At 38.9% G+C, this 25,135-nt stretch overlaps 1 protein-coding gene across 7 annotated transcripts in view; it reads left to right on the forward strand.

The window, feature by feature from the left end:
• DLG2 (discs large MAGUK scaffold protein 2) overlaps positions 1 to 25,135 on the forward strand; it is a 1,152,012-nt gene that overhangs the window by 540,613 nt on the left and 586,264 nt on the right. For all 7 annotated transcript variants that reach the window (XM_023762195.1, XM_023762199.1, XM_023762198.1 and 4 more), the window contains one exon: positions 1,561 to 1,611. In XM_023762195.1, coding sequence (XP_023617963.1) covers positions 1,561 to 1,611 — 51 coding nt within the window. The remainder of the gene's footprint in view (positions 1 to 1,560; positions 1,612 to 25,135) is intronic.

A 25,135-nucleotide genomic window follows, 5' to 3' on the forward strand; every position in this document is an offset into this window, starting at 1 on the left:
CAGCCTTCTCTTTCTGCCCGCCCTCTATTAATTCAACAAAGTTATAAAAACAAACAAAAGAATAATGTGAAAATACACACATACAGGGGATTTGAGTTTTGTTTTGTATTTTTAGACATGAAGAACAAAAACCTCCATAGAGCCGCTAAAGCTTTCTAACCTCATCAAGTCCTCTTCTATGAGTCATTAAGTTGCTGAAGCCCAGAAAATCAAATTTGGTTTAGGGCTGTTTGATAATGTAGTAACACAATAAAATGTGATTCACCAATTAGCTCATGTAATTAGAAAATCAAAAACATGTTCTAAGTGGCTGGTGGACACATAAATAAAGTATATTGTCATTCTTTGTATTTGCTGATTATAGTTATAATTACATCTCCAGTTGATGTTACTACATTCCAATTCCCCAGGGAAGTGAATTCATAGTTATCTGTGTTTTTAAGTCAGATAAATGAATGACGCATTCCATTCATCAAGTCATTCATTCACTGTTTTGTTTGTTTGTTTTATCAATTCTTTCTTGCCAGGCTCTCTGGTAGACTATCCCATCCTTGCCTCCATAGAACTCTCAATCTGAAAAAACTATGTTTCAATTTTTTTATGGAAGGGAAAGTCAACTGAAATGAGAACTCTACAACAACGACAGTTTTATAGTTAAAAATTAGTCTTTCTTGGAGATTCCTAAATATTACTAATATTACCAACACATATGTGAAAAAAGAAACTAGTGATTTGAGAATGTTTTTGCTTAGAAGTTTTGCCCGGCTCAAAAGGACTCTGTGATAGATAAGAATGGGAATTGAATATCTGTTGGATTATTTTAAAGCAGCTCTTGATATATGCTGTATGTACATCTGTTGAAATCTATGCTGTATGTTACCTGGCTATATGTAAAACGTATTTCTTTAAGTTCAAATCAATTCAAAGGCTGGTTGGATGGTTAAAAGTATCTCAGTAAGAATTTCGCCCATGTCCTACTTTGCTCTGTTTTTTATTGCAACTGAAGTACATGGGCATGGTTACATTGTCCAGGGCTTCCTAATAAATATAATGAGAGGATAATAGGGATGAATTACCTGAGCCTAAGCCAATAAAGAAAGGCTTTCTTATGTGACATGGTCATTCTTAATGATATTTTAGATTAAAGAATGACATGCGGTTGTGCTGCCCTTAAAGCTGATTCTTTAAAGTAGTATATTAGTGTTAATTCATAGACATTTTAAAATACATTAGGAAAAAAAATTTCCTTACAGCTGTGACATTGTTGCTGGATGGCTTATTCTTTTGTCAATTCACAATGCATATTTTGTATTGTTCTCTGTCCCACAAATATTGCAAAATTCTAAGGGATGCAGTAAGCTTGATTATTTTTTGGTAGAGTCTCACTCATATATTTTAGAGTAGCTTGGATTATATTTTATTTAGATACAATCACATATCAAAAAAGTGTGGTTTATTTATAGCCAGAATGAAACTTAACTCCCAAATGTTATTTAAGATAACGCTGTCTCCATCTCAGTATGTATTTAATTGTTCTCTTTCTTTTTTTCCTATTTACAGGTCAATGGGACAGAAATTGAATATGAGTTTGAAGAAATTACTTTGGAGAGGGTAAGAAAAATCCAATAATCCAAAGCCCCAATCTTGCTTTTCACATTCTGCATCCTAATGGTTTGTCTTGCAAAATTACACAATTGTATATTATACCCTGGAAGTTTCCAACAGGGCTCACAATGAGAATATTAATAAAATTCTTTCAGTGGAAGGCCTGGGGACAAACAGACCAAATAACCAGAATGTTCAGTATATAGATTGCATTGCCAGGCTTTGGAGCAACAAATGAAAAGATAGAAATGTTCCATGAACTAGTGCAGTATTTTTTCCTGTTGTTTTGCTACACATTTTAGATACATTATAAAATTTTTTTTTATTTATGTAATATTAACACTGTCTTTATAATTACCATTACCATACATTTTTATGTTTAAAAACAAAACAAGTCATGGATTTTAAAAACACCCCTATTGAGAAAAACACAGTAACCCTGCAGATCTCTGAAAATATGCTGTTAGAGCCTTGGCATGGCTTTGAAAAATTAGGGAAATTCTAATTTCCCTACAACTCTAGTATGTAAAGATAATTTACAAAACAGTAAAAGAAAGACCAAAGACCACCTACAAAAAATAAAATTTAAAAAAAAGACCAAAAGACATTAACAGGATATCCATCACAAAAGAAAGGGCCAATAACATACAGAAACCTGTTCAACCTTACTTATAAACAAAGAAAACAATGATGCTAAATAGTTTTTATTTACCTGATTGGCAAAAAATTTAAAAGGAGGATTAACATTTACTGCCATTGAGTGGGCCTGGAATTTGGTGCAATCAATGTATCAGGTTGGAAGAAGGTATCAAAAGTGTTAAAATGGACATGGTTTTTACCCAAAAATTGTACTTATTGAATTATACAAATATATAAATAGTGTTCATATTGGTATTTTTTATAATAGTGAAGAATTAAAAAGACAAGTGTTTAATAACACATTATTATATGTCCATATAAATAGAAAATCATATTAAATTATAGTATTTTTAAATATTTAATTATAAGTATAGAGAGGTAAGTAGAATGTATTATTAAATATATTATTAAATTAGCCCTGATAGGTGTGACTCAGTGGTTAGAGTGTCAATTCCTGTGTCAAGGGCACATATCTGGTTGCAGATTTTATCCCAGGCCTGGTCAGGGCATGTGTAGGAGGCAACCAATCAATGTGTCTCTCTCTGATATTGATGTTTCTCTCTCTCTTTCCCCCTCCTACCCTCCTTTCCACTCTCCCTAAAAATTAATGGAAAAAATATCCTCAGGTGAGGATTAATTATATATATTTCATTATAAATTAAAATGAAGTTAAAAAGGATATCTATACTAATCAAAGGGTAATATGCTAATTAGACAGGACATCTTCTGGATGACCTTCCGGACAAAGTCACGGTGGCGGGGCTGAGGCAGAGGCAGTTAGGGGCGATCAGGCCACCAGGGGAGAGCAGTTAGGAGGATCAGGCTAGCAGGGGAGAGCAGTTAGGGGGATCAGGCCAGCAGGGGAGAGCAGTTAGGGCAATCAGGCAGGCAGGCAGAGGTGGTTAGGGGCGATCAGGCAGGCAGGCAGGTGAGTGGTTAGGTGCCAGCGGTCCTGGATTGTGAGAGAGATGTCCAACTGCCAATTTAGGCAGTTTAGGCCTGATCCGCAGGGATCCCAGATTGTGAAAGGGTGCAGGCCGGCCTAGGGACCCTCGCCCCTCATACACAAATTTCGTACACTGGGCCTCTAGTTTATAATATAATCAAAGAAGCACAAACAAAGGTATACATGCAAAATATACATTTATAAATATATACATAAAGCCTAGAAGGATACACACCAAAATGTTAAAAGTGGTTAAGTCTTATTGAGGATTTTTGGGGTGATTTTTCTGTTTTATCTTTTTATTTATATTTATTTCCTAAAGCTTCCATAATAAACATATATTACATTTATTCTAAAAAACAAAAATGAAAGTTTATTTCTTAAGCTTTAATTCAAGTGTGAATTTACACTCTAAACCTACACTTAAATATATTTTTTTCTTTTGATTTTTCACTTTCCTGAGTCAGGGAATTTATCATTCTGTCTAATTTATATTGAGTGTGAGTGGTTTTAAAAGGAAATTTACATTGAAAGTTAAGTGTTTGCCAGATGGGTATTTTAAAACTTACATTATGAACTCTGATAAAATGTTAATGGCATGCTAAATGGAGAAAATTGAAGCTTGTGGAAAATTTGCCTAAATGTGAAGATTACTAAGATCCTCTCCAGAACTGGCTATATGATTTGTGGGGCACAGTACAAAATGAAAAGTGGTGCTCTGGCTTAAAAAACTGTAAGAATTAAAAGATGGCAACAGGAGAGCATTAAACCAGCATGGGTGGCTCTCTCTATGGAGCAGGCCTGTGCCTTTCCCCACCCCTTCTTTCCCAAGGGCACATGCCCCTCAGTACTCCCAAACCTCTCCTCCCTCCCTCTCATTTCTCAAAGTATTTCTCTCTCTCTCTCTCTCTCTCTCTCTCTCTCTCTGCCTCTCATCTCTGTCTTTCTCTCTCTCCCTCCCTCTCTCCCTCTCCACCCCCCTCTGCCCCTCCCTCTGTGGCTTTTTATATAAACTTTCTCTTACAGTTTGATAATAAATAAATAAATAAATAAATAAATAAATAAAAACAAGGATAGCCCTTCTACACATAGGGCTCTCTTTGCACCAAACTCATGAGACCAACACTTCTCTCTCTCCACCCTCCACACATATTAGCATCTCCAATGCCCCACCATTTAGTTACCCTGGCTTTATAGGTCAGAAAATAATTAGAAGCTAATGTTGGTGTGAGGTACAACATTCAGGAGGAATATGACAATTGTGTGTTCTAGTTTGGGTTCTGACACTTATTTGCTTCATGATCTAGCATGTCACCTCCAGGGCTCCCTTCCTGTCATAGGGATTCTAGTTGTACTCTAAATCTTATCATTGCCATTCATTGCCCCTCTCTCCCAAAACCTCTATGTTAAGTATCATCTTCTCTGTACAGCACCTCCTCTTTGTGTTCGTTGTTTATTCTTATACCTCATTCCAAAAATTCTTCAACCCCACTGGGATCTTGCATCATTGATTCCACCATTTCCCTTGAGTTTTTATCCTTCATTAGGCCCCCCATTTCCTCCCATATATTAGCATATATTCCAATAGTTCTTAACGTACTTTCAACATTTTTTATCCTCCTCATTTTCTTGTGTTCATCCCACAAAACCTCATCTCTGGTTTATCTACCATGATTAAACCAACACCTTCCTACATGCTCCATGCCAGCACCCGGGCAGCTGAACCTGGCTACGGAAGTGCTTACTCATCTCACTTTAAAATTATAACCATTGGTTTCAAATGGACCCTCCAAACATCCTAGCAGTTCTTATACATTTCTTTAGAAAAATCACTTTCTCATTCTCCAGGACAGCATTTTCAGATCTTATTTGCCCTCATCAGATCTTTACCACCAATTCCCTCATCCTCAGGCTCAACTGTTGACGTCTCTTCATTGTCCCAGAGAAAACCCAAGCACTCAAATGAAAACCACCTCACATTCCTACCACTAGGTCTGCTACTGTGCTCTCCCTGTTACAAGGAAGGAGTTTCCCTGCTCATCCCAAGGTCAGCTCTTCACTCGTGGCCTGGACTCTGTAACTTCTCATCCATTTAAAGACTCTGCCTCTGCAGTTTTCTCCTCTCTCTCCTACAATATCAGTTTCTCTCTCTCTTTTTCCTGGATAAATTTAATACATCATATTAAATATCATATAATATCTCTCATCTTAACACACATACACACACAGTCCCTGAACCCAAAGTTCCCCTCCTATTACTGCCTTATTATTCTATTTTGCTTTACCAAATAACTAAGAAAATTGTCTATTTATTACCTCATTTTCTTATTTTAACCTCTTTCATGTTTTCATCCACACAGCAGTCCTAATACCATCCCTATCAAAGTCACACCAGGTTCCATCTTGCTAAATTCAAGAATCAGTTCTCAGTTCTGACTGATTTCTCAGCAGCATTTGATGCAACAGTCATTGCCTCCTTCCTCAACGGTGTCAATTTCTTGGCTTCTGGAACAAAACACTCCTGTTTATCCACCACCTCATCGTGCTCTTTTCCTGTGTCCTTGCTGGCTCCAACTCTAAATGCTGGGGCACTCCAGAAACCCAGTGAATAGACTCAGTCTCTTCTCATTCTCCAGGTGATCTCATCCAGACCCACGACTTTAAATTCCAGCTACCAGCTGGTGATTCCCAAATCTGCAGTCATGAGCTCCCCTGCACTCCAAATTCAGACAGCTAACTGTCCAGTTGGCATCTCTGGTATGTTCCCAATAGAATTTATTATTTCCCTGCACTCCCTACCCTCAGGGCCAAAGCTGCTTCTAGCCTAATATTCTTCATTTAAACGAGTTGGTTCTATCATTTTTCTTATTATTCAGGCCAAAAAAATCATCTAGACATCTTGCTTAATTGTGCATTTCCCCTCAGCATCCAGAGCAAGCCCTACTGGTACAAACATAAAAATAGATTTTAAAATCAATCACATCTTGCCACCTGTTCTGCTGAATCCTGGTCCAAACCAATATCATCCCACGCCTGGACCACTTTTCTCCTCAAAGTAGCCAGAGTCATCTTTTAAAAAATTTAAACCATATCATACCACTTTTATTCTTAAAACTCTCCAAGAGGTGATAATTACATTCATCATCATCATCTACAAGGCCTTATACAATATGACCCTACTTCTCTCTCCAACACTATGCCCTCACCACCAACTCTTTGAATATATTTTACTCTTGCCAATCTGCATCATTTCTAAGAAATAAAAGCCAAGCTTTTCCCACCTCTAGGCCTTCCTATATGTTATTCTATCTGCATGAAAAAATATCTCCTCAGATCTTTTCATTTAAATAGAGACATATGGCCTTCGTTTGAAACCTGCCTCTATCACTTACTGGTTAATTCAAGCTGAATACTCAACCTTTCTGTGCCTTAGTTTTCACATTTGAAAAAGAGGCTGAAGACTTTGTTATACCTCCTGGGGCCCTTGTAATGATTAAATTAGTTAATATAAAGATTAAAGAACAGCATGCACAGCTGTTATTCTTAACATTTTCTTTGTGTTAACAGGATAATTCTCACATGTGTTATTTGTCAGAATCATTAAGGAAGCTTATTAAAAACACTAGAGGCCCGGTGCACGAGATTCATGCACTGGGGGTTGGGGGTCCCTCAGTGCAGCCTGCCCCCTCTCACAGTCCGGGAGCCCTCAGGGGATGTCCTACTGATGGCTTAGGCCCGCTCCCCATGAGGAGTGGGCCTAAGCCGCAGTCTGGCCATGGAGGCTCGGAGCAGGCACCCCGTGTGTGTGTGTGTGTGTGTGTGTGTGTGTGTTTGTGTGTGTGTGTGTGTTTGTGTGTGTGTGTGTGTGTCTGCTGGGGGCCTGTCCCCAGCCACGTCAGAGGCTTGGAGCAGGAGCCCATGTGTGTGTTTGTGTGTGTCCACTGGGGGCCTGTCCCCAGCCACGTCAGAGGCTCAGAGCTGGCACCCCTCTGTGTTGTTCTCTCAGGCTTGGGGCCACACCTGGTCCCTCCTCCTGAGCTGGTTGTGACCATTACGGAATCCTGACCTCATTTGCATATTACTTCTTTTTATATTTAGAGAGAGAGCTTCCAAGTTTCAATGAGCAATTTATATTAATCTAGCAATAACTTCTTTTATACCAACTTTTCTTCTTTTTCCCCCCCAGCTACTTTGTTAGATGTTAGACACCCAATGATGAAGTAGTTATGGTCATTGCTATATGCATTTGTAGTTTACACTTTTTCTGCATTTAATCTCTATAATATTTAATTTAGTAATAAACTCATCACATTTGTAACATCCCTATGAGATGGGTATTGCTAATTCCATTTTACAATTAGGACACTGACAAGTTATTAAATAACTTGTCAAAACTAATAGTGTTACTAAGGAATGGAGCTAGGATTCAGCCCCATACCTAACATATACTAGAACCTCACTCAGCTCATTGCCACTTAGTTAAACTGCCCTCAGAATTAAGCTCAAGTGTCATTTCCTCCAAGAAGTTTTCCTTGACTCTCCCTTTTGGGCAAGGTGCCCTTTCATAAATTAACACAAGTAGAAAACTTCTTATATTAAATGATGAATAAAATTTGTCTTTTCCACTGACCTATGAATTTCTTGATGAAAGGAATTTTATTATAGTTTTCTTTATACTGCCATGATGACATAACAAGAAAAGGGAAAGCCACTGGGCAATTCAAGGATGTGTCAGCATCATTCATGGCATTGGCCACGTGGTACTCATGGTGAATCTCACAAATGTTTTATGTACCTTTGTTTGTCAAGCATTTACTGAGCAAAGGCACTGGTCACAGTCCTGGCTTCATAGTATTTTACAGTCTGGCAGAGGACAAGGAGAATTAATAGGCAGAAACCATGAAAAAGAACCACGAGGATACCTGGCCCAGAATGGAGCACTTCCCTGAGGCATTGAACCTGAGCTGGCTTATTGAAGGATGAGAGGATGCTGCTATGGGAATGCGAGTAGAGGAATGCAGCCTTTCAGACAGGGAATAGCAGGTGCAAATATTCAAGGGCCCATGGAAAAGAAACATGCTCAAGGAGTTGCAACTAGTTCAGAATGACTGCACTTCAAGTTATGAGTAGGACTCAGAGACAACGCTAAAGCGATGGAGAGGGTTGAGAATAAGATGCCTTGCATAACAAGCAGAAGGGTTTCGATTTCATTGTGAGGACAATGGAAAGCCTTTGAAGAAGTTTAAGCAGAAAAGTGACAATCATATTTGTGTTTCAAAAAGATGACTTTGGCTGCGATATTGGGTATACATTTCATAGAATTCCGGAGATGATGCAGCTATGCCATTTAAGACATAATTAATGGCTAAATTCTGGAGTGGTGATATAGGAGGAGATGATTTAAAATATGTTAAGAATGGTAGAAGAACAGATTCTGCTGTTTTGTGGGATGGGAAAATGCCTGAGAGAGCAGAGGAGTCGAAGAGGCCTGGACTATAATCCAACAAATTCCTTTCATTGACATAATCTGTACCTCTCAGAGATGGGCAACTGTGATATTTCAAGTTGCTGATACCCTGGGCTTTGATGACATTAACAAAGGTAGTGGAGTTTAAAGTCCATGCCTCTGAGTGATTTGTCTATTATCCAAGTATGAAGTTAATAGGTTATGAACCTCTAATATAATTTATATCAAGAGAAGCTAGTTGACCCAGCATGGATAATAGATTCATCATGCCTTCATAACCCTGACCAACATGCATGACTACAATTTAGCAGAGATGTTGAAGAGACTGTCTATCTGCCACCTCCTCCCAGGCTTGCCCCCAGCCTCCCCAAAAGAAAGAACATTTGGAGTGTTTTCCTCACAGCTGCAGAATGTATGGCCATGTGATACTATTTGAATGTTCTGTCTGACAAGTCAAGGATATTCTTTTACAATTAAAAAAATGTTAAGATCTGAACCATCTTCCCAAATATAAATCATTGGCTTCTGTTACTTGTTATTTAACCCATGAGAAAACAAACAGATTTATACTATAGAGAAAAGTGACTGATTTACCACATGCTGCAAATTCCTATAGATGAACCAAGTTTTGGTTATAAGTTAGGTAACATGGGAATTTTGAAAACAGTATTTGTGAATTGCCAGGTAAGAAGTGATTCATTAAAGCTGTCTATTGACATACACTCCATATTCATCCAGACATCAAATTAATTAGAATGTCATTGAATGTCTGAATTACTTAAGCCCAATTTGTTTCTCTCACATTTTTGAATTTTTATAAGGATGAAAATTTCTAAATTTAAATGGAATTAAGGGCCTATTACTTCAAATAATGTAGAGGCTTTGGGATTCTAAATTTCTGATTTTTCTCTAAGTCTCTTTAGCCCTTTTTAATTAATAATAACAGGAATTAAACACCAGAGTCCCAATTATATTTGATTTGGTTTTAGCTTTTATGTAGTCAGCTGTAGCACATTCTCATTCTAGTTCAGTTAAATAATTTTAAAATATAGATACCTAGTTATCAATGTATTTTTTAAAGCATGCTGTGTTTGTCAGTGGAATCTGCCCTTGAGATTGCAGACATAGCTTCCTATAGAATAATCCAGTGCTACTGTAGTTCTGCATTTTCTTGTTAGTTCACAATAATGTAGTTCCAAGCTAGACAAGCCATTACAGTGTATTTTGTTTTCAACAGCTTTAGGCTAAGGTATTTTCTATAGATGCTCTGATCCTCCTTAAAATATTCTATTCTAATGATCTTCCATCTTCAATTTCTACATATAACATTGTGAGCAGCTATTGTTGTATCTGGACATTAAAACTAGCAGGAAGAACATCCTCCTTCTTCAGAACTTCTCTCCCCATTCCAACCATGTGGTTCTGGGGAAGACAATAAGTCGCAACACCCATGGTCACACAGTTGATTGGTCTGGAGCTACTCATGGGAATTACCTGGTGAGCTGGTAAAAACTACCATTGATCCTGAGCCCTGACCCATACCAACTGTATCAGAATCTTGGGGGGTAGAGCATGGGAAAGCTTTAATTTTTAAAACTTGTATTAGTGATTTGATGCACAGTTCAGAGGCTGTCACCTGAGTCAAAATGAACCAATCAGAGTGCTCCTCTTAGAGAGCCAGAGAAATGATATAAGAAAGAGAGAGGGAACAAGTGCTCTTTCCTGTTGTGACTGTCTTAAAGACCCAACCAGACACCACTGTCTTTCTAATAACTTCATGAGCCTTCCCTGAAATTCTTCTTAGCCAGACCGGTTCAAATAAAGCATTGTAACTTGCCAGCAAGTGGACCTATACTAATGTATCTTGGTGTTTAACTATGCTGAGGTTGCATGTCCTAGGTACTCAAAGTAAATGTTGCCTTGCTTCAATTCTCTAGTCTTCTAAATTCTAATCATGTCTCTCACCACTAAGGTGAGGTCATAAAGCTAAGCTCTCCGGTACAATACTGTTGGCAGGTTGCAGTAAACCTTAATATCCCAAAGCTTACAGATACCATCTCCTTTAAAGTAACCCATTACTGCGTTCTAGCTCCCAGAAATAAAAGAGCAATAAAAAAAAGAGAGTGACAGGTAAAGTGAATGGCTACTGACAGGTCTATGAATTTAGGTCTCTACTGTCTAGAAATCTTTCTGATTTGGGAGCCAATAATCTTTGCACATGTGAAAAGTACTTTGCGGTGTTAACCATTGGACTCAGATGTCAGAAAAAAAGTCGACTGTTAGAAATATAGTTTGCAGACATTTAAGGGGTCATTAATCTAACTTTTCTTTACTTGTAAGCATCAAAGTCTCAGGATTAAGGACTGTCTAGTAAACATACCTCAAAGAGCTGATTTAGATGAATCGGCACAAAATACATTTTGGTGCAATTCAGCTGCTGACTCCAACCTTCTCCGTTTTTCTTTATAAGCTCCCAGCTGAGTTATCTTCTTTCACCTCATGAGCCCTCTGCATTAACAAGTGCTCTCTTCCAGTGCATTAGTCTGAGCCTTAGCCCCCTCAGCTCATGTAAACTGGCTATATATTTCCTTCTGTAAACTTCTTGTTACACTATTACCCACATATTTCTTTAACATGCCCTTGATTATTACCAGCATAATGGTACTTCTAAAACCAACAGCTTTTAGACAAAATATACAAGAAAAAGACTCACAGAGAAATGACAAAACTCTATCATTGCCAAGTTGAATGTTCTAGTTGGAATAGATCTCTTTCCAGGACTTGTTATCAAGAAGTTGTGGATGGTTAAGGAGGTTTGGCAAGAAGAGCTCTAACCCAGGGGTGCCCTGGGAGTTCTGGGTCATGGAGGTACTGGTTCTGAGCCTATTGAAACTGAAAGACCCAAGGAGTGATACCGCATAGGGCCCAGCAATCATACCTGAATCACTAAGTATTAGATCTTGAGAAATGGTAAAAGCTGGGGGTTTTGTTACTTGTAACTGAACAAACCATGACTGAACAAACCATAGATATGTTTTTCTGTAGCTCAGCTGTCTGGCTGACAGAAAATGTAACCTCAGTCCTCCTTAGTGCTTTTCTTTCAACCATCTCCAGAATTATCCCACAGTCTGTGTCCCACAGTGACAAGACAACCTATGCATCATTTGGTCATATTTCAGTCTGCATTCCCACCAGCAGTGCACGAGTGTTCCTTTTTCTCCACATCCTCTCCATATAGATTCAGCATAAATTCAACAACATCCATTTTGTCATTGAGAATAATGTCATCATTCATTTAATTCAGGATCAACAATTTTTCGATCCTCAAATTGCTCTTTACTCCCTTCCTGTTTCTGCCTGACAAGCTGCTTCTTATCCAAAACCCAGCTCATGAGTTACCTTCTGTGAAAATCCTTGATAAATTCCGCAGAGTGAGCTTGTTCATTCTCTTCCTTACCTCAGGCCTTTCTCATTGTCATCTGTGTTCATGTATCAACTTTTAAATAAATTTTAAGGCCTCCAAGACTAAAATGTTTTTTGATTTAATTTATTTTATTGGTGAAACAGTATTTTACATCTACCTGGAAGAATCTAGTAAAATCATTATAAAAATAATTTAGTCTTTTGACAAGAGATAGAGGTTAAAGATTGCTTTTCCTCCTAATAGTATATGTGTATATATACATTTATACATATGCACATGTATGTATAATTTTTATATATTTTATATTACATATTGTACATTTTATCTTATATATACATACAGTTTTCATCTATCTGTGTGTATTTATGTTTATAGATAGATAGGATCTCCTTTGTAAACTGGACACAATGTTCAGTGCGATTTCTCGTGCTAGGAACAGTAGCTGCTGCAACAGTGAGTATATCAGTCTGTCATTTGTTGAGGTTTCAGCCGTATATGTTAATTATTCTATAGTGCAGTGGTTTTCAACCTTGGCTGCACATTAGAATCACCTGGGAATCTTTTTAAAATTCTGATTTCTGGGCCTCATCTTCCGGCCCAGTAACAAAGAAATAGAATTTCCGGAGGATGAGGCCCAGATGATTCTAATGTGCAGCCAAGGTTGAGAACCACTGCTATAGTGGTTATTTTATATCTTAACAATTAGTCTATTATGTAAGCTTTAGAGCCTCTCTTTTATAGATAAGCAAACTGTGTTTTCAAAGATGTTAAGGCCTTCATTTATGGTTGCAAAACCAGTGTGTGGTAGAGCTGGCCAATCTGTCTTCAATTACTATGCAATGCCACTAGTAAGCCTAAAAATTATGGAAGACTGTTTTGAAGTAACATATGTATTCTCTGACCAGCCATGATATTTTTAGATTGCCTTTACAGCTTATACATTTATCTAAAGGGAATAATATGACAAAAGGCAAAATAGGTTAGCATAGAAAGCTAAAAGTACCTTCAGGATAAAGACAAAGGCAGTAAGTGGATAGATATGCATTTATTTATTTTCATAATTATTTCTTAATGTTTGAGAAATATGACAATCTCTTTATGCCCTCACCCCCCAGTTTGCTTAAACTTGACTCAAAGCTCAATGGTGTTACCCTAACTTGGGGGTGGGGGCAACAAAAATGACATTACTCTTGTGTACTTAGCATTTTTCTAATTCAAGAAAAGGAATCCAGTTCAAGAAGTGTTCCAATTGTATTTTGGAAATTTCCTTCCTGAATATATATCCATGTTTTCTGAAGCTAAAAGTGGTGAGGTTGTCTATTACTTCTATGCAGGTAGTATTGTTTCAGCCAATTGATATAATGTACACATTTATAATACAGCTCATATTTTAATATTCATTATTTTCAAGATATTTTTCAAATATTTTATTTTTCAAACACCCTGTGAAATAGGAAGAGAAAACATGGCGCTCCTCACTTTTTAAATAAGGAAGGCTCAGAAAGTATTTACAGGAGTTCCCTGGAGTCACTCAATACAGAGCAAAGGCCAGTCTAAAATTCACACCTTTAACTTCCAGCCTTGCTCCTTTCCTCTATCTCTTGCTGTTTTAATAACAAACAAATGCAAATAATTGCCCTATTTAGGTAAAACAAACTGAAAATATCAAAATGTAGTCATTAATTTATTTTTATTTTGTTGAAATCAGAAGAAAACTTTCTCATACAAACTAAGGTTTTAAATCACCCCAAATTATTTAAACTTGATTTCCTTAAAGCAACTATCATAAATGGTTAGACTCATGAGAAGCATTTCCATACCCCAAGATTTATCTTGCACCTTTAATAAGAGGGGACCCTTTATAATGCTCTAAGTTTTGAACATCACTGTTTAAAAGGCATTTCTTACATGGATTTAAATTATCCCCCAGTAATTTCTACCAAACTATTTTTACCAGCATAGCAAAGTGTTCCAAGTAACAAAGTATAGTAAACTATAACATGTAGATGTTATAGTTATGTAGCTTGAGATCAAATTGTGGCTTTTATATTTACCACCCTTGTGAATGCAAGCAAATCCCTTCATCTACCTGTGCTTCAAGTATGCTCATCTGTAAAACAGGTGACAGTAATACCTCCCTCATAGAGTTATTGTGAGGACCGAGTGAGTTCGTAAATATAAGTACTATAGGAGACATACTGACTGTTGTTCCTTGTCTAGATGCTCTTCATGTGGCAGGCCTTGAATTGTTTAAAAAAGAAATCAACATCCACTTTCTCCCCGAGTCTTCTCTTCTGCAGAACCACCACTATTCCCCCCATGAATATTATTATTATTACTAGAGGCCCGGTGCACAAAAATTTGTGCACTCAGGCGGGGGAGGGGAGTCCCCCAGCCCAGCCTGTGCCCTCTCGCAGTCTGGGACCCCTTGGGAGATAACGACCTGCTGGCTTAGGCCTGCTCCCAGGTGGCAGAGGGCACGCCCAATCCCTAGGTGCAGCCCCTGGTCAGGCTCAGAGCAGGGCCGATTGGGGAGTCAGGGCGCCGCCCCCTGTCATGCACAGAGCAGGGCGGGATCGGGAGGTTGTGATGCCACCCTCAGTCACGCTCAGGGTAGGGCCGATTGGGGGGTTGGGGGCACTGCCCCCTGTCACATTCAAGGCAGGGTCGATGGGGGAGGTTGCGGCGCCACCCCCTGTCACGCACAGAGCAGGGCCGATCAGGGGGTTGAGGAGTTCCCCCCTGTCACTCAAAGAGCAGGGCCGATAGGGGAGTTGGGGGCACCAACCCCCTGTCACACACAGAGCAGGGCCGATCAGGGGGGTTGGGGCGCTGCACCCTGTCACACTCAAGGCAGGGCCAATGGGGGAGGTTATGGCTCTACCCTGTCACACACAGAGCAAGGGCCCATGGAGAGGGTTGGGGCGCCACCCTCTATCACCCACAGAGCAGGGCCGATCAGGGGGTGGGGGCGCCGCCACTGTCACACTCAAGGCAGGGCGATTGAGAGGTTATGGCTCTACCCTTTCACCCACAGACCAGGGCCCGTGGGGGGGGGGGGTTGGGGCCCGCCCCCTGTCACACACAGAGCCACAGGGCGATCAGGGGATTGTGGAGCTCCCCCCTATCAGGCACAGAGCAGGGCTGATCAGGGGGTTGGGGTGCCTTCCCTGTCACTCACAGAGCAGGGCAGATAGGGAGGTTGTGGCCCCGCCCCCTGTCACACACAGAGCCGCAGGGCGATCAGGGGGTTTGGGCGCTGCCCCCTGTCATGCTGATCCCGGTGCCGGGAGGCATATTACCCTTTTACTATATAGGATAGACGCCTGGTGCACGGGTGGGGGCGGCTGGTTTGCCCTGAAGGGTGTCCTGGATCAGGGTGGGGGTCCCCACTGGGGTGCCTGGCCAGCCTGGGTGAGGGGCTGAGGGCCGTTTTCAGGCCGGCGGGTGACTGAAGCTCCCAACTGCTCCTTTTTGTCTTTTTTTTTTTTTCTATTCTGGGCCAGCTTTAGCTCTGAGGCCTCGTTGCTGAAAACATCGATACAATGTTGCGGTCAGGCTGGCTGAAGCCCGGCTGACTGAAAGCCGGTTTCTGGGGTTTTGTTTAGCTTCTATATTTGCAACATAGTTGCTGAGAGTTGCAGCTGAGAGGCCGGCAAGTCGGGCGGGGAACGTTGGAGTTCGCAGTCACTGGAGCAAGCAAGCCTCCCTGTTCGCTTCAGTCCATGGCTGCCAGCCGCCATCTTGGCTGACAGTTAATTTGCATAAGGATATGCTGAATAGCCAATGGGAAGGGTAGCGGTCGTACGCTAATTACCATGTTTCTCTTTTATTAGTGTAGATTCCCTACATAGTCTCCTTCCTCTGGCTATGCTCGTAGTTATTACTTTCCCTCCTAAAAATTTCTCACATTCTACACAGCTGCATTGACTGCCCATTGTGGTGCCTGGAATTCACACTTTGTTCATTCAACAAGCATTAAGTGATAAGTGTATCAGACACTGTGAATAGGTAGTGAACTAGACAGTGTCTGCCCTCAGAGAGCTTAGGAGCTCGTAAGGGAGACACACATGTGAATGAGAGTCATTGCTTCAAGGAGATCTACTACCACACAGTGTCAACCAAGCTTGTCATCTTCTTGTTCCATATAACTATTCCATGACATGAGCCTTAAAAAAGAAAAACATTCTTTTATACTCACTTTGCTGTGGTAAAATGAAAACCCAAGTTTTTACATTATGATCCTTTCTTAGTGGGTGGTGACAAAATATACAAGTGACAAAATATTTTGTGAGAGCTACTTATTGCTGCCTCAAAATTACACTCATGTCAGTGTTATTTAATCATACTCTCTTCAAGCATGTTCCGTTATGGACAGGCTGTCGTCAGCCTGGGTTGTTTTGACAGAAATTATGACACATGTTTTTGAAGTAGTCTATCACCTTTGCATGGCCCACAAGAATGCTCTTAGGTGAACTGACCAAATCCTTTGCCAACACTTGAGAATGACCTTGAAATACAGTGCACATCCCTGCCTGGACAACCTATGCACCACTCACACTTGGCTGTCCCTCTGAATAAGAAGGGCGTATTTTTTCAAATATATGGGAAAATGTTCTGGAAATCTGCACTTTGTGATTAAATTCACTTATTGTGTTACCTTATGTAATCCTAATTGTAGCAACTCTCTGAAGTAATTATTATCATCCTACTTGCAAACTAAAGCACAGAGTGATAAAGTGATTTGTCCAGGGTCACACAGCTAGAAAGGGGAGAAGAGAAATCTATACCAAGACTGATTCAAATCTAAAATATCACAAAGAACCATTCGTGCTATAGTTTCAGTGTCGGCTCATTGTTAAGGCCGACTGTGTCATTTCACATAGCATGGTGGTTTTGCGTTGGAAAGCTTGGCATTTGAACAGCTGATGTGAGGATTCTTGCTTCTGGTTTCCGAAGAGATATTTTTCAACCTGAACCCAGAGTCTGCATTTGTGCTCAGTGAGGAAGGAGAAATGATGACATTAATTGAAAGCATCACTGACTGTGAAATCAGTTACCTTTTAAACTTCAGGGTTATTGAGTTAATGAATTAATCTTAGGAGGTTGTGTATCATTCTTGGAATCCTGAGAAAGGAAATTGAATATTAACCCAGTTCACATCTATAATGCACAATTTATAGCCACATGCAAACTGAACCAGATGGTGGAAACATTCTTTCATTCTTTAAGATTATTTTAGTTGGGTGACCCACATACAGCAGATCTTTTAACTGACTTGTGTGATCAAAATAGTAAAACATCTGTTGATAATAGCCTTGAGAACAAATTGGTGCTTCCCAAATGTGCTTGAGCTATAAAATGTCTACTGTAATAATGAATATAAGATGTAGAGACAGCATTCTAAACATATTCTCTCTCTCTCTCTCTCTCTCTCTCTCTCTCTCTCTCTCTCACACACACACACACACACACACAAAATTTGGTCATATCATCTCCAACACTGCTGAAACCTCATTCACAGAAAACTCAGTTTCATTGTGAATACATGGGGCTGATTTTTTAATGGTCAGAAGTATGGTTGTGAATTCTTAAAAAGTCTACAAAAGGAGATTAAATAACCATACTTAGGCAGTTTCATATGAAGCATGTCAAAGCTGCATAGTTTTGTAACCTCAGGAGAAAGTCAGTCTTCTGAACATTTATAAGCCACCAATGAACTGCCAGGCCCCAAACCACCACAGAATGTCTTGGCTGTCCGGTGAGCTACCACAGCCTACACAATTGCAGCCCAAAACATACTTTGTGCTGGAAAATCTGTGATTCTCATCACAATCCCCCACTTGCATGCTCTAGGACCGCAGTCTTGTTAGAATGAGAATACTGAATATTTTGCAGTGTTTTTATTTCCCCTCCCTTCGGTTCTGCCATGGGCATGAGCCTCCTTTGGGCAGGCCAGAATCCTTAGTAGAAATTCCAAAAGAAAAATGCAGTGAAACATTTCTACCCCCTCCTTTGGATGAGTGTAGTAAGAGCAATAGACCTTTTAGCTCCCAGCAACTTTTAATCTATTGTATTGTTGAACCTGAGTGGAAGCACAGTAAATTTTAACAAGCGCTGTTACCCATTTCCCGTGCCTTACAGAGCCCTCCAGGAATTTTGCCTTGATCATAAACACAAACTAACTTTTATCCAAGTACAAAGTTCCTGACCCAGTATTTCCTGCTGTATGTTGGCTGCAAAGCTCAGTTCTAGCCAATTGTCTTCTTTTCATTCTTTTGCCTCATGAGCTTGTGCTAAAATTTTGCTCATTGTTTTACCCAAGGCAACCAGACCATGCCCTTCACTTCTTTAGAAAAATGGTCCACTATATAAAAAGAATAGTTTATAAAATTTCATTTACTTTTAACACCGATGTGATGACAATAATAATTGCTCCTAAATATCTGAGATGTGATATTGAGGCCTTCATCATTTATGTGCCAAAACAATTATTTTGTTTTTGTTACCCTCCTTTGGAAGATAGGAAAACAGAAGATTATAGTAGTCATGTAAGTTGGATTTAAAATTACATTTCTATTAAGCTGGGGCCAGAATTAAGCCCCAACTATTTTGATTACATCTGCCCAAGTCCTGTTCTTGCTATAAAACTTTATGGTAGATGTTATTAAAATGCTTATGCAGATGAAGAAACTAAGGCTACACAATTAAGTACTTAGCCAGTGTGTAGGGTTTATATGAAAACAGAACAAAATAAAACCAGAGTTAGAAAAATGTTACAACTGTGTATCTCTGAAGCATTCTTCCTTCCCTAATATTCTTGCCTTGGCATTACCATCTGTTTAACCAGAAGGCAACCTTTACTGTTCATATATAATTATTATTGTTATTTGTTTATTTTTATTAATCCTTACCTGAGGATATTTTTCCATCTTTAGAGAGAGTGGAAGGGAGGGGGAGAGACAGAGAGAGAGAAACATCAATGTGAGAGAGACACATCAATTGGTTCCCTCCTGCACATGCCCCGACTAGGCCACAGATGGAGCCTATAACTGAGGTACGTGTCCTTGATCAGATTCGAACCCAGGACCCTTCATTCTGCAAGCTGCCACTCTATCTACTGAACCAAACCTGTGAGGGCTCATATGTAATTATTAATGAGTCAATTTTACCTCTTTAGTCCTCAAATCCACCTATATTTTCCCCCAGATGTACTATCTACTTTAGGCCACTAGCATTTCTTAACAAGATTACGGCAGCCTCCTAACTAGTCATGTCCTGGTCTTAAGTTCCTTTTAGTACATTATCCAGACTGTAGCCAGTGTGGTCTTTCTTAAAATAAACCAAGACTGTGAGACTCATTAATCTCCATTGACTTTTAGGTAAAACCCAATCTTCTTGGCTTCTAAGCACCTAAGGCCTTACATGTTCAACCTCTCACTTAAGCCTCCAGCTCATCTCCTACCATTTCCTTCTTGCATCTGGACTCCAGTCACATGGCATGACTTGGAATTTTCCAAACTCAGATAGTTCTCTTTTCTATGAATGCCCTTCTTCAGGCCCCAGCCCCTTTGCCTAATGATGCCTGCTCAAACTTCATGTATGAACTTGGGTATTATTTCCTCCTGGGAGCCTTCCCTGACACATCCCCCAACTCTTGAGTGCCTTTCTCCTCTATGAGCTATTTCAAAGTTCTCTGTCACAAAGCGGACCTTTTCCGGAATTTATGAGTTGACCTTTTTGGTAGCTCCTCAAATTAATATTAACAGCTACACTTTTCTTTTCCTTCAAAAAAGAGTACATATATTTAAAGAGAAAAAAACGTAGAGTTCCTAGAGATGGAATCAGATGTTGAATCGTTGGCTTAGCAACATTCATTCAGTCAGTCAATAAGTATTTATTGATCACCTACCATGTGTTACATTTTATTTTAATCTCAGAGCATATTATAGTAGTAAGCAAAAAAATTAAAATCATTACCCTCAGGCAGCTTATATTCTAGTGGAGGAGACATTAGATAAACTGAATAAGTAAAATGAATAGTACGTTAGATTGCAGTAAGTGCTTTGGAGAAAAATAGAGCAGATTTATGTTGACCTTAATTACCCAAGCAAATAAAAACCTGAAATGGGAATTGCTTCTTCCATGGTATTTTTCATATGTGGTTTGGACTCAGCTCCTATCTAAAAAGCAGAATGCTTGAGATAAAAAACATCCTATAAATATTTAGCAAGTTCAACTTCCTAAAGCCAAAAATGGCCATTCTGGGATGATGCTTCCACCAGTTCTTTGTCCTTACTTTAGGAAGTCATGGGGCATCAGTTATGCCTCCAAGACTGCAAATATCAAGACTATTTAGCTGTTTAAATTTTCATTTTTTGACAGATTTTTAAAATACATTTGCAATGACCTTTGGTCGATGACAGTAATCTTCTGACCTAATTTCTGCAAGCACAGCTTTCTTTTAATATATATTCTGTTGGTTTGGTCCGGATAATTTAGATTTCTTTTTCCTGTTTCCTATTTAAGACTCACAGATACTTCTATACCTTGAAAATCCAAGATTTTAAAAATGATAATTCTTCAGCTGAAATGCTGTTTCATCCGTGGCTTGCAGAGCAGCTTTTAGCCATCCTTCAGGTCTTAGTTTATTACTTCCTCAAAGAGTTTGTCTCTGACCTTTAAATCCAGATTAGCCAGTGCGTTATTATTCTCTCCCATTGTATTTGTAAATTTATTTATATCTGATTATTTCCCTTTTTGACATCTGCCATTACCATTAAATATTAAACTCTATGAAAGCAGATACCATCCTTGTTTTGTTCACCAGTAACTATATAGCATCTAACACAGTGCTTTAAACATGGAAAGTTCTCAATAAATTAAGGGGTTCATTTAAAAAAATGTTGTTAGTATTGAGTGATAAAAATTCTTACTGGGTTTTTTTAATGCAGCATTGTTTTGGTGCCCACTTTTATAAGCAATGTGTGTGTTCATGAATCATTGCCAGCCTAGGAAAGTAAGAAGAATACAATAGGGAGTCAAATAATTTTATTATGCATCCTGTATTCTTTTCTAAGCACCTCTCTCCATCAACACCCCTCTGCAAGCACAAACTCAAAGCCACTAAATATCAGATGTCCTGATAACACCTTGGTGAACCGGATCTGCCCACATCAGTATTTCAGTGATAAACCCAACATTTTTAAAACAGACACTTAAAATAGGCCATAAATATGCCTAAAATCACTGATAATATTCTCCATCCATTTAACTAATACTCTTGACCAAAGCTAAAGCTGGGACAGAAGCCACTTCATCCTGCTTTTGATACACATAAGCATCTAGAATGAAGAAAGGATTGGAAAGCTTCATGTGAGACATCATAATTGAAGAAGCAATCCTCACTTTGAATATTTCTTGCCACTCCCATTTGGCCTGAGAAGTTTCTGTTGAGAAATCAGCTGCTGGTTGTTTGGGGGCTCCCATATAGGTAATTAAGTGCTTTTTCTCTTGCTGCTTTTAAATTCTCTTTGCCTTTCATCTTTGGCAAGAAATATTCAAAGTGATGTAAAGCAAGGACTTATAACCAAGATTACTCTACTCAGCAAAGCTATCATTTTGAATTGTAAGTCAGATAAGAGCTTCACAGATAAGAAAAAGCTAAAGGAGTTCATCACCTTTAAACCAGTATTACATGAAATGTTAAAGGGTCTTTTTGGAGGAGAAAGAGGAGAGGAGAGGAGGAGAGAGAGAGAGAGAGAGAGAGAGAGAGAGAGAAAGCAAAATAAAAACAAAGAATCTAATGAGCAAAATAAACTGATGAATAAAATAGAACCAGAGGCATGGAGACATGGAACAGACTGATGAATCTCATAGGGAAGGGAGGAGGGGAGGGTGCAAAGAGATTAACCAAAGAACTTATATGCATACATGCAATATTCATGGACATAGACAGGGGAAGGCCTGGGACAGGGCAGGATCTGGGTGGATGAGGGGAAATGAGTAATAAGTGGGGGGACATCTTTAATACACTCAATAATAAAGCTTTTTAAAAAAAAAAAGAAGAAGAAGAAGAAGTAATCCTGCCCTAACCAGTTTGGCTCAGTGGATAGAGCGTCAGCCTGCGGACTGAAAGGTCCCAGGTTCGATTCCGGTCAAGGGCATGCACCTTGGTTGCAGGCACATCCCCAGTAGGTGTGCAGGAGGCAGCTGATTGATGTTTCTCTCTCACTGATGTTTCTAACTCTCTATTCCTCTCTGTAAAAAATCAATACAATATATTTTTTTTTAAAAAAAGAAGTAATCCTGATATATGTCAGAAGAATTATTTTCTGTCTTCTTTTTGTTTCTTGATTTTTTTTTACCTCTCAACTATAGTCTTTCTCCCTACCTTTGTATATGTGGCTCAGTGTGGTCATGTCTGAGTTACCTTTCCATTTGCATGTATACCTTCACCTCACACCTGCTGTACTACATGTGAATGTAGCTCATCATTATTATCCTAGTGCACTAGTACCTGACTGAAAGTAGATGGTTAACAAATAATAGCGAAATAAATGAAATTTGGCGGGGGAGAGGGGGGGCATGAGAAGAGGGTACCAAAGCCTCATTGCCAGAGTAAGAATGTGAAAAGTAGGCCCCGTTTATGTATGTATGTGTGCATGTGAATATATCTGTATATACATGTGCTTGTGCACACACACACACCTACCCAAAGGGTTCAGATCTATTTTGAGGGATACTAAGACATATTTATTGTTAGAACATTGGAGCTTTATTATAGACTTCAATAATGTGAGGTGGCTCATCTCCCACTTCACTCACCTCTCTCTTCCCTGCTTTTCTGCTTGGACCACTATTCCTCCATTGCTAAATGTACACTTGTAACCTACATTGCCCCTTTCTCTCTATACAGAAACTTAATTCTTTTCATCTTTCAAACCCAGCTTTACCACTTATTTTCTCCATGAAGTCTTTCTAGCCTATACTGAAGAAGATATGCCCAGATCTGGCTACCATAATCAGGACACACGTTGTGCTACATGTATACTTGCCCCTTTGGAAAGTACATGTGCATCCAGGGTTTACTCATTTCAACATCTGGATTGCACCATCTGGACCCAGGGTTCTCTAATATGTTTATCTTCTGAATGACAACCTCCCCTTAGGTTTCCTCTGTGGGGTTTTGTTTCTCAGATCAGTAGTTTTACTTGAAATCTGAGATGCTTTCCTAAAAGCAGTTTGAAGAGGAGAATCAATTGGGCCCATTTGCTTCTAAGTTTACAAGTATAAATTTCTTTTTTTTTTTTTTTTTTAAAATATATTTTATTAATTTTTTACAGAGAGGAAGGGAGAGAGATAGAGAGTTAGAAACATCGATGAGAGAGAAACATCGACCAGCTGCCTCCTGCACATCTCCCACTGGAGATGTGCCCGCAACCCAGGTACATGCCCTTAACCGGAATCGAACCTGGGACCCTTCAGTCCGCAGGCCGACGCTCTATCCACTGAGCCAAACCGGTTTTGGCTACAAGTATAAATTTCATGAATTTTATCCTCTAGTTGGTTTCATTGTTCATTCTGGAAAAGAGGGGTTTCTTTCTGCTGTTATGACCATTTAGGTCACAAGCTGAACACAAGCACAAAAGAACCAATGGCTTATGATTTTTTTACTGTAGGAGTTGCTTCAGAATGATCGTTCTTGTAAAAATATACAGATACTTTTCTACTTGTACATATTTGTTGAGTCCTTACAGAGTAGAGATTGCCCTATATAGCAACTGTGTCCTATATTTCTTTGTATCCTTGATAATGCCTAAGATAAATCTTTACCTATTGTAGGAGTTGGTTAGGGTGTAATTTTTCTTTTGTTTCCAAGAGGATTATCAATTATTTAACTTGTCTTCCTATATAGAAAAGAAAATGTTGCAATGATAATTTTAAAACTGTAGCAGGTTGATTTATTTTGAAATATTTTATTAAACTTTGTGTAGAATATAGTTCCAGATTCGCATCCCCCTTCTACATTATAATAGGTCAATCTAGACTATTTTGTGTGTCATAATATATTTATCATGTGTTATCTCAAGACTATTTTTGTGTGTATGTAATTGGTAAAGCCGGGGAATAGCTTTATAAACTAGAATTTCTGTGGACTCACTACGTATTTAGTATAACACTGAATGCTATATTAGCACTTTGTATTAATAATTGTGACAGTATTAAATATTTAATATAGTACTTAGTACTATATCACTACATATTAATAATTGTATGCATGTTCTAAGGTTGGAAGTGGAGAAAGAATAGGTTTCTATAAATACAGTCACTTTTTAGATATAATTCATATAAGGAAGTTCTTTTGGGGGCTGGGGAAAGAGAGAATTTTTAAAACTCGTATTTTAAGACTCTATAATCAAAAAGTGTAGATCTTATTCATTGTAAACCTTATAGTTGAGATGAGGATTATCCCCTCAGTTTTTTCTAGCAGAATGTGAAAAGACTAGACATAGTTGCAGGTTAAATGAAGTTAGCAGTAAATGATTTACTTCCTAAGAAAGAGCAACCATAAACTCCTTGTCCTGCCTTCCACCCTTCCACCCGCCATGGCTGTTCTGAATCAGGATGACAGGCTGTCTCCATGCACTCTTTCTTTTTAATACTTATGCAAATGAAGTATCATTGGACAGTGAAGTTGTATGCAGCATTCACTTTTGAGAAGTATTGAGAAATGTAGGTATTTAAATGTAGGTATTGGGGGCAGGGGGGTCATTTGCAGTTTACTGCATAACTGAAATTGGGCTCATGGATAATTCAGATCATAGGTTAAGATCCCTCACAAATGCCCTCCCAGATACCAGAGGTACTTCCTGCTGCCATCCTCTTCAAGAGAAATAATTACCCTCTTTGGGCCTGTATCTCCCACTGTGTAAGTAATATAGAGACAATCTCTTAGTTCTTCGCAGTTTTAAATGTTTTCTTGTACCTGGTAGACTTGAAGGGCTGAGTCTGTTATATTACATCTGAATAACTTTTCTTCAGTTATTCCGGG

Source organism: Myotis lucifugus, unplaced genomic scaffold (genome assembly GCF_000147115.1).
Source record: "Myotis lucifugus unplaced genomic scaffold, Myoluc2.0 scaffold_236, whole genome shotgun sequence".
NCBI classification, from domain to species: domain Eukaryota; kingdom Metazoa; phylum Chordata; class Mammalia; order Chiroptera; family Vespertilionidae; genus Myotis; species Myotis lucifugus.